Source organism: Cyprinodon variegatus, unplaced genomic scaffold (assembly GCF_000732505.1).
Source record: "Cyprinodon variegatus isolate N-32 unplaced genomic scaffold, C_variegatus-1.0 Scaffold96, whole genome shotgun sequence".
NCBI lineage: Eukaryota > Metazoa > Chordata > Actinopteri > Cyprinodontiformes > Cyprinodontidae > Cyprinodon > Cyprinodon variegatus.
The window spans coordinates 1232326-1246057 of record NW_015150549.1 but is presented as its reverse complement, the minus strand read 5'-3'; the positions used below and the strand labels follow the sequence as shown (position 1 = coordinate 1246057).

The following is a 13732-nucleotide window of genomic DNA, read 5'->3' as shown; positions in this document are numbered from 1 at the left end:
CCGGCTCAAGACCATGGCCTCGGATTTGGAGGCACTGATCCCCATCCCGGCCGCTTCACACTCGGCTGCGAACCGATCCATAAATGCAAAATTATTTTTTTTAAATCTTGGTATAATTTCTACTCTAAGTGGGTTGCTGTGTCAGCTAAAGGCATGCTTAAGAGTCTCTATACTCCAGTTAACGATTAATTGATTACTAAATTAGTTGACGATTATTTTAATAATTGATTAATCATGATTAATCCGATTAGTTGTTTCAGCCTTAATGTAATCCATTAAAGTTTTGAAAAGTTCCTCAAACCTCTGATAGATAGCTCTTTGTTGCTGGTAATGCTCCTTTATTCAGTTGTCTTACAACAAGTCAAACATTTACCACAGCAGACGATGAATTGGTAAACCACTGACTTCTGTTACATTGTGTAGGCCTTATCAGAATGTCTTTAACTGTGTTTATGTTGTGTAATCTATCAGTTATCCCCATTGACAATAGAAAGACACATTTTAATCATTACACATTTGATAATAACCCCCACTTCCTTGTTGCATTTAACCTTTACTGTCAAAATGTTAAATGGCAAACAATCAAGAGAGATAATAATCGACAGTATAATCTATAAATAACACCCTTCCTTTTTCCTCTTTACTTCTTGATTTAATCATTGTGAGTAATCTCTGACATATAGACTTATCAGAAATCACTCTAAGTAACCAGATACTACTGGACCTAACAGCACTTTGGCCTTACAGGGCAACCGTGCATTTTATCAAGTCTAAATGAGCCACTCCAGTACCTTTCCACAAAGAGGTCATGCACTATTTTTTAATGTAATGCAATCTTCAAAACCACTGAGCACATTCACTTGAAGCAAGTTATGTGACACAAGGTTCAAAATTAAAATGTTGAGATGTTTATAATCAGAATGAAGTCCTATGAAGCGCCATCCAGTTACTGTGAGTGTGTGACTATGTTGTGAAGTGTGTAATTATGATAAGTCCTGCATGCTGAGGAGAGTTTAAGCTTGAATCAGGGTTAAAGACTTCTACTATGAGGTATCAAAGAAGTGCTATTTGGTGGTGTTGTTGCCCTGCTGTGTTAATAAAATCAGCTATAAAAGATATAATCTGGGATGAAAAAAAGATGAATTTAAGTTCAGCACCTGAATGAAAAACTGTAATAACTGGATGCGATCCATATCGATCGGGATTTTCAAGGCGTTTATGACACCAACCAGCTACATTCCATAATGTCCTGTGACTCTAGAATCACACCAAGCTGATTGTTGCTATTTCTCAGCATTCAGGCCAAAAACATATGTGGATGGATGACTAATAAATACCAAATCCAGGGTATCTATTCACTACACAATAATGCAACTGAAATAATTTCTAAATTCTAACATGTAGACACTACAAAATGGTGGGTGCGTCAGGGTGCTTCTGTTTAACACGCTACTGAAAAATAGCTCTGCACTGTCCTGTCTGTTGCTTCAAATGAAAACAACCTGTAATGTCTAAAATGCTAATCATAGATAAATATTTCATAGCTCATGTGACGTAAAGCCTGAAAATGACCCTTGAGTTCACCTTAAATTCATCTGCCTATATTATTTTATTCATTTTAACATAACATCTGTTATGAATAACTGTAGAGTAACATTTCTTTTGTGTTTTGCTCATTTGTCATTCATAGTGTAACACAGGCAGAACCAGCTCATAACAGATTTCTAAATTGTCAAGCTACTTTGATAGTCAGTCCACAGTCTACTGCTTTACACATATGCCACTCAAACAAGCTATAGTTAAAACACTGAACATTTAGTTTCTACACAATTATGTAGATTTTTTTTGTGCCTATCCGATCATAAGAGTGAAATAACATGTGGGGAAGCTGCAGCGCTCTCATTAAAATAATAATAACCTATAGAAAATATATGAAGCAGACAAGAATTGTAAGCAACTAGCGATTCGACCAGGTTCCGAAGATATTTGAATATACTTTTAGTGGTACTTGCTCAATATTCAAAAAATTAAAAAAAATAAATTGGTCTTAATAAAATTACGAAAATATTCCCAAAACATAACTTATAGAAAAAATGAACCATTTACCAGGTCAATAGATAAAAATGCTATTCCAAAAAAAGATTGAGCCCAACCATCAGAAGTTTTTAGTAATATATATAAATAAATAAAAAATCATAATAAATACTCAGTCTATCAAGAAATTCCCCAAAAATTTCCAAATGCCAATGTCTATGTCAGGAACAAAATTAATATTAGTAATGCTCCATAAGTGGCATAATTATGTTATGAAAAATGATTAACCCTCTCTATATGAGCCTCTTGAGCTTCAGCAGTTTGCCTATCATATTCCAAATGACTTACACATAAACATTATTTAATGTTTATGATTAAAATAAATGTTTCTATATCCAACGTGTATAAGTATTTATATTTATCATTCTATTGTTAACATTTGGGGCATCACAACAAAGGAAAATCTTTTGGAGTTCATAATTGCCATTCTCTGAAGTTGAATATTAAGTTTAGTATTATTTTGCGCTAATGAAGCAGAGATAACGCTGCTAGGTTAAAGTAATACTTCTCTGCATAGTTACAATAGAATTTGTGATATCTAAATTATTTTTATTAGACATAATTAAGAAATATAATTAAAATTTTTAGCAAGTTTCAACATTTCAGATGTCACGGCTGATTTTAAAATAGTTTTTTAAAACGCAAAAGGTCAGCTATACATTTTTACCCATAAGCCCCGCCCATTTTGGTCAACTATTAGCATATTGATAACATAAGTCTGAGGTTTCATACCGAAGATAACCACCAAGTTTTTGTGAAAATTCCTTTGGCCATTTTTGTTCTATGATTACAAATTTTTTTTTAAATGTCTTAAAAAATGACCTTGTTATACAGTGATATAGGAGATCAACCTGTGCTTTTTGGAAATGTTAGGTATCTTAAAACTAGATTTAGCTTTTTGGGGGCAATACCAAAACAAACCTATAAAAAGTATATAAAAATGAAGAAAAGGAAGTCTGACTGCTTTTCAACCATGCTTCAACAAACATAATTCTGAAGCTAAACTCATGAAATAGGCCTTGACAAAAATGATGGTAGTCTTAATTTTATATTTTATTATGCAACCTTCGAGGCAATCACTGCAATCGAATGATTCCTGTAACCTTCAGTGAGATGTCTGCTCCTCTCAGCAGGTATTTTTGTCCACTTCTCATGAGCAAACGGCTCCAGCTGCCACGTCTCTGAAGGGTACCATTTCCAGGCAGCACATTTCAGCTGCTTTCAAAGATTCTCAATAGGATTTAGGTCAGAGCTCATAGAAGGCCACTTCGGAATAGTCCAATGCTTTTTTCTCTTAGCCATTCTGGGGGTTTTGTAGCTCTGTGTTTGGCCCATTATCTTGTTTAAAGACCCATGATCTGCGACTGAGACAAAGCTGTCTTTCTTTCTCTCTATAGAATCCCTTGATCTCTAGATTATTTGTACCCTGCAGATATTCAACACCCTGTTCCAGATGAAGCAAAGCAGCCCCACAGCATAATAGAGCCTCCTCCATGTTTTACAGTAGGGGAAGTCCTATTTTCTTGATATGCTTAATTTCTGCGTGTGAAAATAGAGCCTGTGTGCCTTAGGGGAAAAATCTATTTCTCTCTCATCTGTCCATGGGACATTCTCCCAGAAGCTTTGTGGTTTGTCAACATGTGGTTTGGTAAATTTTAGTCTGGCTTTTATATGATTTGTTTTTAACAGTGCTGTCCTCCTTGGTTGTCTCCCATTAAGTCCACTTTGGCTCAAACAATGACTGATCATCATTCCTGTCTATAACTTTTCCTTATCTCCTTAGAAAGCTCTTTGTTTCGCTTCCTCCATGAGTATCCATGTTGAGTGTGGTACACACCATGCCGCCAAACAAGCACTACCTGTTGCCATATATATAAGCCCACTGACTGATTACATGATTGTAGACACCTGTGATTCTAATTAGTGGACACACCTTGATTTAACATGTCCCTTTGGTGACATTATTTTTAGTTTTTGCCCTGGGAACCATCATTTTTGCACAAGCCAGTTTCATGAGTTAATTTTACAAAATATTTCTGTTAAATCATCACTGAAAATCAATGTCTGAATTTTACTTGTTCATTTTCATAGATTCTTTATTTATAATTACTTTTGTCAGATTCAAGTTATTTCTGTGACCATTGTGGGGTTTTCTTTCATAAACGAGGAGTAAAAAGCATCACTGCCAAATTAAATCACTGACAAACAGAAATGTGTTGCATTTCTGCTGCACTAGGCATGATTAATTCTGACAATAAAAAAAAGGCTAAACTAAAAACCCATTAACATGTATAATCACTTGGGAGTGACCTAAATCCTTGTACAGAGGCATATTTTCAGGAATCCTGCTCATACTCCCAGCTAGAAAGGTTTAGCTCTTTCAAACACAGATGAAAGTAAAATAATAAGGCAAAATGTGTTATTTCTGATCAGTAAGTCAGGTTTAAACAGCTTGGCTTGTTCTTTAATATTCTTTTATATAGCCTGTGATCTTACACAGGGTACATTCCTCTCATCTGTCACTGTTATGCCTGTTTCTCTGCTCCAATATGCATCTTAACATGCATTCAAGGCTGAATCACACATACCCACACTCATTATCACCTTAGCAGTCAGTTCTCATATGGCCAACAACTGGGACATTGACAGCCCTGGACCACCATTCATAAACTACTCTGTTTTTCCATCCCTGTTTGATGTCTTCATTCCAGGGACGTTCGATCAGCAGACAGTTTCCTCCCACACACACTGCAGCAGACTGAGTATTAACTCCATCATAAAAAACATCACAACTCCGCCCCTGGCTGTTACTATGGAGATGTGTTGTTGCTCTGGTGACACTTTAAGGCGGCACATTTAATGATAAAATAACCCTGTAATTCTGTAGCCTTATTAAAAACATTTAATCAACCCTTAATATTTTTTTAAAAATATCAAAAAGCAGCATAGCAGGTTGCATGATAAAAATGTACCACATTAGGCACTCACTTCTCCCACTCTCTTGTAAGTATCCAGATTAGAATGATCTGATTTAATGACAAATCAATTTATAGTTGATTAATAGCAATGTTCAAGAATAGAATAGAATACAACTACTTGTATTGTCCTACATGGGGAAATTTGGAACAAAAGAATACATAATACATCTTAAAAGTTTAGCTATACATCTATAGAGAAAGGAAAAGTCATGCATTTATAATGTATTTAATTTAAAATAACAAAAATTCAGGTAAAAACTAAATGAAAAGAAAAGAAAACAACAATAGTCAGTTAGCAGGAGGATGGGAAATATGTGCAATGGCAGAAAACTGCAAAAAGAGAGATTGTAGTAAAAACATTTTTTATATTAGGTATGAAATATTGTGTAGATACAACATATGTAAGACACATGGTGTGTCGAGTACAAACAGTGCAAATAATTCTTGATCAGATTAATAACCTGTGCAACTTTTTGCATGGTTGCAAACAGTTATTTGGCCTAATAGCGGCAAAGGAGAAAGGATCTATGGATGTGCTCCTTAGTGCTTCTAGGTGTTAACATAGGAAACTACAGTCTATCACTGAAGGAACTCTCCAGCTCTGCAACAGCTTCATGCATGGGGTATGTAGGAAACGTTTTCCAACAGTAATGTACTTTTTTTTAAATTTTTCTCATGTCTCCAACTATTTGTACTGTGTCCAGGGGCATCTAGGACAGAACCGCTTTCTCTCAGATAGGCCATTATTTCAACATGCCATGCCTTGAATTTGTTCATGTGATTAAAGAGTTAAATAAGGCATTTAGGAGTACCCACTGGACTTCAAAAGACCTCTGCTTTATTACCAGGTCTGTTCTGAGCCTCCTTAAAGAGCATAGATGTTGTGTCCAGTCTAGTTAAAGTGAACTCCAAGATACTCATAAGACAGACAGACGGACGGATGGATGGATGGGTAGATTGAAAAAGGTAATAGTTGTCAACAGATTCTCTTTCCAGGGTAATGGATTAAAATGTCTAAAATGTCTAAATGCATAAGTGCAGCCCGCACTTTTCTGATTTTTTATTTGTAAACCCTTCTGAAGGTTATGCCTCATGTTGCTTAAATTAGGACTAGCTGTGGATATACACTGAAGTATTTGACTGTAAGATAAAAGAAAGCGGAAGAGTTCAGTGAGTAGAAGTTATTTTCCAAGGTATTGCAAAAATCCGAATGAGGTTGATTAAAAATCTCATAATATATTGAATAGCTACCGTTTGAAAATGGGATATTTTAAAGTAAACTTAAAGTAAAAAGCCGCACCTTGTGACTGAAGAAATTAGGTCTGATAAATAATAAAACGGTCCAGTGGATAAACCCATGACCTGCAATCACATGATATCCATGGCTAACAAGTAAACACATTGACAGAAAAAAGGCATTCTTCACAAAATTGAGAGAGCTACAAAATTAGATTCAACATGGCAAGTGATGGAGGATTGATGCCTGGGTAAAACTCAACATTTTAAATCAGGATTTTCCTAAACCTAATCTTGACTTCTTTCATAAATATGACTAAAAAAAAAAGAAAAAGAAAAAAAAAGAAAACGTATTTAAACTCTAAAGTTAAAAAAGTGCACACAATGAGGATTACTTAATTACAAACGATTTAATTATTTATTTTATTTGGCATAGATGTAGGTGAAAAATAAATCCTTGTGCAAAAGGTAGATCAACATACTTTAGATTGATAAACACAAACACAATAAATTGATTAAATACAAAAGATACTCTGAGTTTAAAATCTTTAAAACCAACAGCTGCTATTCCCAACTGTTTCTCTGACCTGAACTGTGACTGGTAGTATCAGAATACTTAAAACTTGGCTTTAAAAACTCTAAATTCAGTGCGCCCCTATTCTGCTTCAATCTTATCTTAATATATATTAATAGTTAATACTGGTACAATGTTATTCCACACATATATATATATATATATATATATATATATATATATATATATGTGCCCCTATAGATCATATCCTGGCCCCTGTACTGCAGACATAATACTCAAAGAAGTTCTAATGGTGATCTGTGCTGGAACAGACATGGTTACTGGTAGGAATATTTTACTATTTATATAATTAGCATCACCTTATTTAGCTATCACCTTACTTAGCAATATTAAAGTGATAGCTTCAGTGGTATTGAGATAGGATCCCAGTTTCCATCTGCCTGGTGTTTTTTTCAAGTCTTAAGAAAATGCATTAATTTTTAACTGAATTTATCAGTTGTTCTTCAAATTCAATTCAGATTTAATAGAAAACGGTTATTTTAATTTTATTAAAGTAATAAATATGTAAAATTCCTAAGTTCTGAATGTATATTGATGTAATAAGACAAATAATTATAATAAACTAAAAACCTAATTGAATAGAAATTTCACTTAATGTAGCCATCTTAATATATATTGAATCCCTTGCCCTGCTTTTTATATACTTTTCTGTGCCCCCATGAAAACACACTGGCCCCTGGTAGATTTGGTCTAGAACCACCACTGTATGTATATATATTTGTGTATATATATTTATTTAAAATAGATTATTAAAGATATTTCAGAATAACTAGAGTACTGTATGTCATCACGTTTAGAGTTTCAATCCAAAAATAAAAAAAACAGTAGTGTTTATTATTAGTGAACTTATTGTCTTACATTTAACACAAAATTAAAATGGAAATGGCCTAGAAATCATATTTTAATTTCACACAATTTTTGCAAGTGTCCTCACCAGAGGAGGCCTACGCAAGAACTACTGCTAATCAGAGATCGTGAATTAACAACAAATCCACTTTTCATATCTGGTTACAGATTCTTACCCAAGATACTATGCGCAGAATGGTCTGGGGTTGCTGGAGGAAGGTGACAGGGTCGAAGGCTCCCCCGGCTTTCCCGGCTCCGTATGCCTGCATCCCCTCCATTGTCCTCCTCCCCTCTCTGGACAGCCGTGTCTCTCAGATGATCCCCGCTGATTTTTTTTTTTTTTTTTTTCAAAGGCACAAGGTGTGTAGGGCACCAGATAAATACGGAGAGAAAAATAAAAGCACTTCTGCTCCAAATGGATACGAGAAAGAAAAATCCTTGTTGCACAATAATCCACTCTTGTTTTTACTTTGTGTTTGTGTATATTCTAAATTGCTCTGAAACGTCTTGCTGGAGGTGTGTTCCAGTGTTTTGATGATGCTGTAGCGCCACAAGACGTGAACGCGCTTCCGCTGTCACGCCTTGCGCGGATCATGTTATTGCTACAAGAGCGCGCTTCTCCACACACAGCAGGCGAAAAGCACTTATAAGGTGGCTAAAATCAATTCCCTTTTTGTTAATTTAAAAATATGCATTTCAATTACTAATTGTTTTCGGAAGTATAAAGTAAAGGTGATATACCACATTAAAAGTACAAAAAATAAGTGTATGCATATCATTATAATTTAGTCTTATTCTTATTTCGGTAGATTTTCCACCCTCTAGTGGACATTTAACACCATAACTCAAAGTGGACTCGTCTTTCAGCTATTTCTTATTTAATTAATGTCTTATATTAATTGTTATCAGTCGGCTTTCTCTGGTAGGCAAATGGCTAAAAAACACAGCAGAAAAGCTTATGTGCTTAAAATATTTTTTGTTAACGATAGCTGTGCCTTACAAGACCTTCTGAGGGGAGTTATACCAACAACACACATAGCCAATAGGAGCACGATATAGCTGATGACGCAGTAGTGGAATGGACCAATGAGCGCTTACGAGGAATGGTTGCTAAGAAACAAGTTTTGTTCATGTTGCCGAGGCAAGGGATCTAAAGCACTAATGGACGATTTATTTAAAGAATCTTAGCATCTTCACGTGAGGTTTCGAACCTTTTCATATAATGGTGAAGTTGAGGGCAAGATGTCTGTTTGTCGGTAAGGTTTGTTAAATATTAGCGGCGATTCGATGCCGTTTAGCCTCTTTACATTAGCTAAAGCTAAAGAATCAGGCAAACATCTGCTTCATCTTTATTTAACACTTCCTATAGTGCTATGGATATACCACCCCTTCTCCACGTGTTCTAATAAGTTATTTACTATTGTGTGTTTTTCGCTTTACAAGCTGAAATGCCACCAAAACATTGCAGGGCATGTTTTTTGTACAGCCAGTAAGCTTGTATGCTACAAGCCTATTAATGGTATGCAGGGTTTTTCTTTTTTTACTTTGAATCTGAGCTCGTATCTGTTTTAGAAGACTCATGGGATCTACGTGGTAATTAGGGATTCTTCAAAACAATAACAATGCATGTTAAAATGTACAGATACACAATCAAAAAGCAAAACAAATGGAGATCTGCTGAGGATTTGTGTTAACTTTAAGCACACCAGAAACACTGCAATAATCTAATAATTCTACAACATGTAATTTATTTAACTTGATAATATGTAGTAATATGAGATAAAAAGTGAAATGAGTTAAATATAACTGCAATATATTTGAAATCTATTTTAATTATTTGTTTTTGATCATTAGTGTATCTATGGTGAAGTCATTGCTTGTCCACTACAAATAAATATATCTTGTTCTAATTTAGCAGAGGGATACTGCTTGGTGCCTTTAAATTCATATCTATATACTGTTTTATAGAAATCACATCTGAATAATTTATAGCTATTTTATCTATATTTTTGCTAAACCAAAAAAAACAAAATCTGTAAATCTATTTCTATGTACACAGGGGACGCAGCAGTAGGGAAAAGTTCTCTTTGTCATACATTCTACAGTGATGGATCCCTGTTCCAGAAGAACTACAGCTTGGTAAGAGCAGTTGCACAATGTCAACGAATCATGTGTTGTTGTCACCTAATATAGACCAGGGAACTTCATTTACTAATAACATTGGTATAACTATTCTAAAACATCTGGTACATGACAGAATGGTTTATTTTAATTCAATCTGATTAAACAGAACAATGTATTGTATAAAGATTTTTTAAAGGAGATAAAACACTGTTTTCTGCATATTAAACTGGAAATACTATTTATGTTTGTGGAAAAGAAATGCAAAAAGTTGACATGAGAAGTTTGCTTCCATCTCACAATCTATAGAAAAATAAAGAGACCTATGTTTTTGATCTAGCCAGTGAATTATTATTTTTTTTTTCAGGGTTCATTGCCATACAAAAAGCATAGCACATTTATGCAAATCATCATGGATAAAACATCTGAGTTTTTTTGATGACTCTGTAAACTATGGATTTTATTGCTGCCAACTATTTCCTACGCTAAGGAGCTGATCTTCAAAGTTTCAGAATAAGAGCCGCAAAATGACATGCGCAGTTTTGTTTTTGTGAATAAAGGAATACTGATTTCATGTTCTACAGACAGTTTGAGAGTTGCCGTAAAAGAAAGATGAGGTTCATAGCCATGGAGATGGAGGTAATAATGATTATTATTCAAAAAATAATAGCAAGAACATTTTTAAATAATATTTATACTGCATCTGAAATAGGTATAAACAAAAAAACAAAACATAAACAATGAAAATTTAAATGAAATATAACAAAAAAAAATTAAATAACTAAAATTAAAGGAAAATATAAGGAAAAACAAAAAAACAAGAGGAAGTTGTTATCAACAACTTGACATAATACACTGCAGAATAGGCGCTTAAAAATTCAATAGATAACTGTGCACTAAGTAAAAATATGTGCTTGGTGCACAGTTATGTTTAATTAAACTGAGAGATAAAAATAATCCTTGTTGCACGGAGTAGGAGATGTTCATTCCTCCAAGGCTCTTTTGATGCGTTTTTTTTATTAAATTATGCCACAATACTTAATTTCAGTAACTTTTTAAAAAATTTTGCTTCAATTCCATAAAGATTGTCTGGGTTCCTGCTGCATTCAGACACTTTTTCTTTAATAATGTTTCTCTACTTTTTTATTTCTGACAATGCAAATATGTTTAAATGAGCACATAATGTCTCTATATCCTCTATCATTACCATTTCTTCTTCTTGGCAACAAAAACTGCAGATATTTTTGCATGTCAGTTTTCAACTGACCTTAAGAAGTGCTAAAAAAGCTGCAAAAACTGCAGCAGTTGGGTTTCAGATTTGGAGAATCTCTCACATGGTAAATGTTTACATTTGCATATCCTCAATAAATGAATTTGCAGCACCAAGTCCTAACAATATTATCTCCATATTGATGAAGGCAAACGCAGCAAAAAAGTTTGCACATGCTAAATTGGAAATGCAACTCTGCAGGGCGTGTACAAACAGGTTTCTACCTTTTTTAAGGCATGCAAACTTTATGAAGATGAGGCCCGAAGTGCCTGAAAAGCCTTGGACCAGTACACCACAAAGTGAGCTTTTTGGAGTCAATCAAATATATTTCTGCTTCAGCTCCAGCTGATCACGACACAAGAATAGATTATTCTTGAAATTATTAAGCTGAGATAAATGATAGAAAATAACTGGAAACGATCCAAAACTAAACACATAAAACAAGTTTTAATAATAACTACCTAGTAGTATTTATAGGCTGACATGTCACGTCATGTATTTTTTATTTAAGTTTTGTGTTCATCATTTTGATCTGTTTATTTTAAATATCAGGAAATCCTAGCACTGGATTAAGATCATGAGTTTATGCATTGGACGTTATATCTTACAAACTTTGTTGGTAAAACACTACATTAAACATTATAATTAATATGACTTTTTGAGTATAGGGCAATGGGTATCAATTATTTTAAATTGATAAATCTATTTATACATTTTTAGATTAATCTAAAGAGAGATTAGTTTAGTTTTACTACTATTTCCTATTTCCCGGTGAAAATATTTTTAGAACATACACATTTGTTTTTTTTTTAAATATATGTAATGGTCACAAATATAAAACAAAACTCAATGCTCACAACTTTGTATTTCAATCAATAAATTATTAATATATTTATATATATTCAGACAAAGTTGATCTTTATTTAATAAGTCAAGATAATGCATAGAGGAGTGTTAAGTCATTGATCCTTTTCAAATAAATAAATGTTATCAGGGACTCATAATACTGAAGAGATAAGAAAAATTGTATTTGTTCTGGCTTTGCTACTTCAGCATAGCGGGATTCTGGGGTATCAAGAACATCAATAATTAATACAGCAGGATTTTGTAAAGTCACTTTAACAGGTAACGCAGATGGTACAATATGTCTGAATGTCTTCATGCTGTCATCACATGTTTTTGATGCATCTTAATCTGGAAAGTGTGGTGTTCAAAACATAATCTTCCAGCTCTGATGGTATTATTGTATCAGTCTCATTTTCTTATGGCAATTAAAGCTAATAAAGTAACTTTTCCAAAGATGTTGTAGACATAAATAGGCTTTTTGAATATTTTAAACTGATAGAGAATCTTAAATTATGAAAAGTAAATCATTTATTTGATTATTTCTAGCTGAAAATGAGCATAGCTAAATTGTAAGTGGTAAACTGTTAAATAGAATAAAAATGGGCATAAAAAAAAGATTTATCAGATCAGAAACAGAACAGAAAAGTTTAGATCTGAATACAACATTTTGAAACACAATGAAGGGAAGTGAGTTCACCTGGTTACTGTAGTTCCTTCAGTTTATTCCTACATGAGTTAGTAGTAAAGCAAGTAGTAAATTTGCTAAATCAGCAACATATGCAGTAGGGAATTCAGATTTATTTGCAGAAATTGTATGTCTTAGTTTTAACAAATCAGTTCTCCATTCTATAGAAACATCTATAGAAAATAAACTATTTCACTGTAAAATCAAGACCGAAGTGGAATGACCTACTGGCTGGCTTATTGTCTCTGTGGTTCTGTAATTTACTTAATATCTATGCTGTTGCCTGTGTAAAAGGCCTGTGTTCTGAAGATCAAATTACTGATGGAAAAAATAGAAAGGGTTTCTGTTATTCAACTAATGTAAAAAAGAGGCCAATGATGAGAAGCATCCCTCCTTGTTTACGTAAATCATCCTTTACATTGTTTAACTTTTGATGTTGAAGGGTAGCCGCAGCCGTCTGCCATTCTGCTCACGTCCTCCTTTGAAAATGTCAGACAGCCTGGTAGCAATATTCCATGCTTATTTGTTGCTAATAGGCCCTCATTGACATTCCAGCGAGAAGCTTCCTATGCATCACACCAGCTCATTAAACCAGTCTCTGGTGGGACTGCAGCATGTTCTGTGTGTGTATTTGTATCAGCGGAACCTTGTTATGAACTGTGACTGTGTATAAATCAGGTAAATGTTGATCTGAAACTGGGTGTGTTTGTATTTCACAGAAGCAGTGACTGTGAAAGGTATGTGTGGGTGTTTGCAGATTTCGGTCTCTTGCATTTGAAATGCTTCGTTAACTGTAAGGTGCAGAGATCAGATCAATTTAGAGTTATATGCCGAGGTGGAGAAAACCTAAAAATGTTCTCCTTCAAGGTCAACTGGAATTGCTAATCAACAAATTTATAGAAAATGAACTATGGCAGGGTTCCAGTCTAGAAAAGTCAGGAGGAGGATAGAAATTGATGAAAGTCTTTTTCCATCCATCCATCCATCCATCCATCCATCCATCCATCCATCCATCCATCCATCCATCCATCCATCCATCCATCCATCCATCCATCCATCCA

The 13732-nt window shown here is 34.1% G+C and overlaps 2 protein-coding genes across 4 annotated transcripts in view; one reads left to right on the top strand and one right to left on the bottom strand.

Moving 5' to 3' along the window:
• syngr1 (synaptogyrin 1) overlaps positions 1–8296 on the bottom strand; it is a 32608-nt gene extending 24312 nt beyond the window's left edge. Inside the window, exon 1 of one of the 2 annotated variants that reach the window (XM_015374063.1) lies at positions 7926–8296. In XM_015374063.1, the coding sequence (XP_015229549.1) occupies positions 7926–8027 (102 nt within the window). In that variant the 5' untranslated portion in view covers positions 8028–8296. The remainder of the gene's footprint in view (positions 1–7925) is intronic. The other variant, XM_015374062.1, reaches the window with a different exon arrangement.
• Positions 8297–8836: 540 nt separating this feature from the next.
• Positions 8837–13732, top strand: part of ift27 (intraflagellar transport 27) — a 9198-nt gene continuing 4302 nt past the window's right edge. For both annotated transcript variants that reach the window (XM_015374004.1, XM_015374003.1), the window contains exons 1-2: positions 8837–9005; positions 9809–9888. In XM_015374004.1, the coding sequence (XP_015229490.1) occupies positions 8972–9005; positions 9809–9888 (114 nt within the window). In that variant the 5' untranslated portion in view covers positions 8837–8971. The remainder of the gene's footprint in view (positions 9006–9808; positions 9889–13732) is intronic.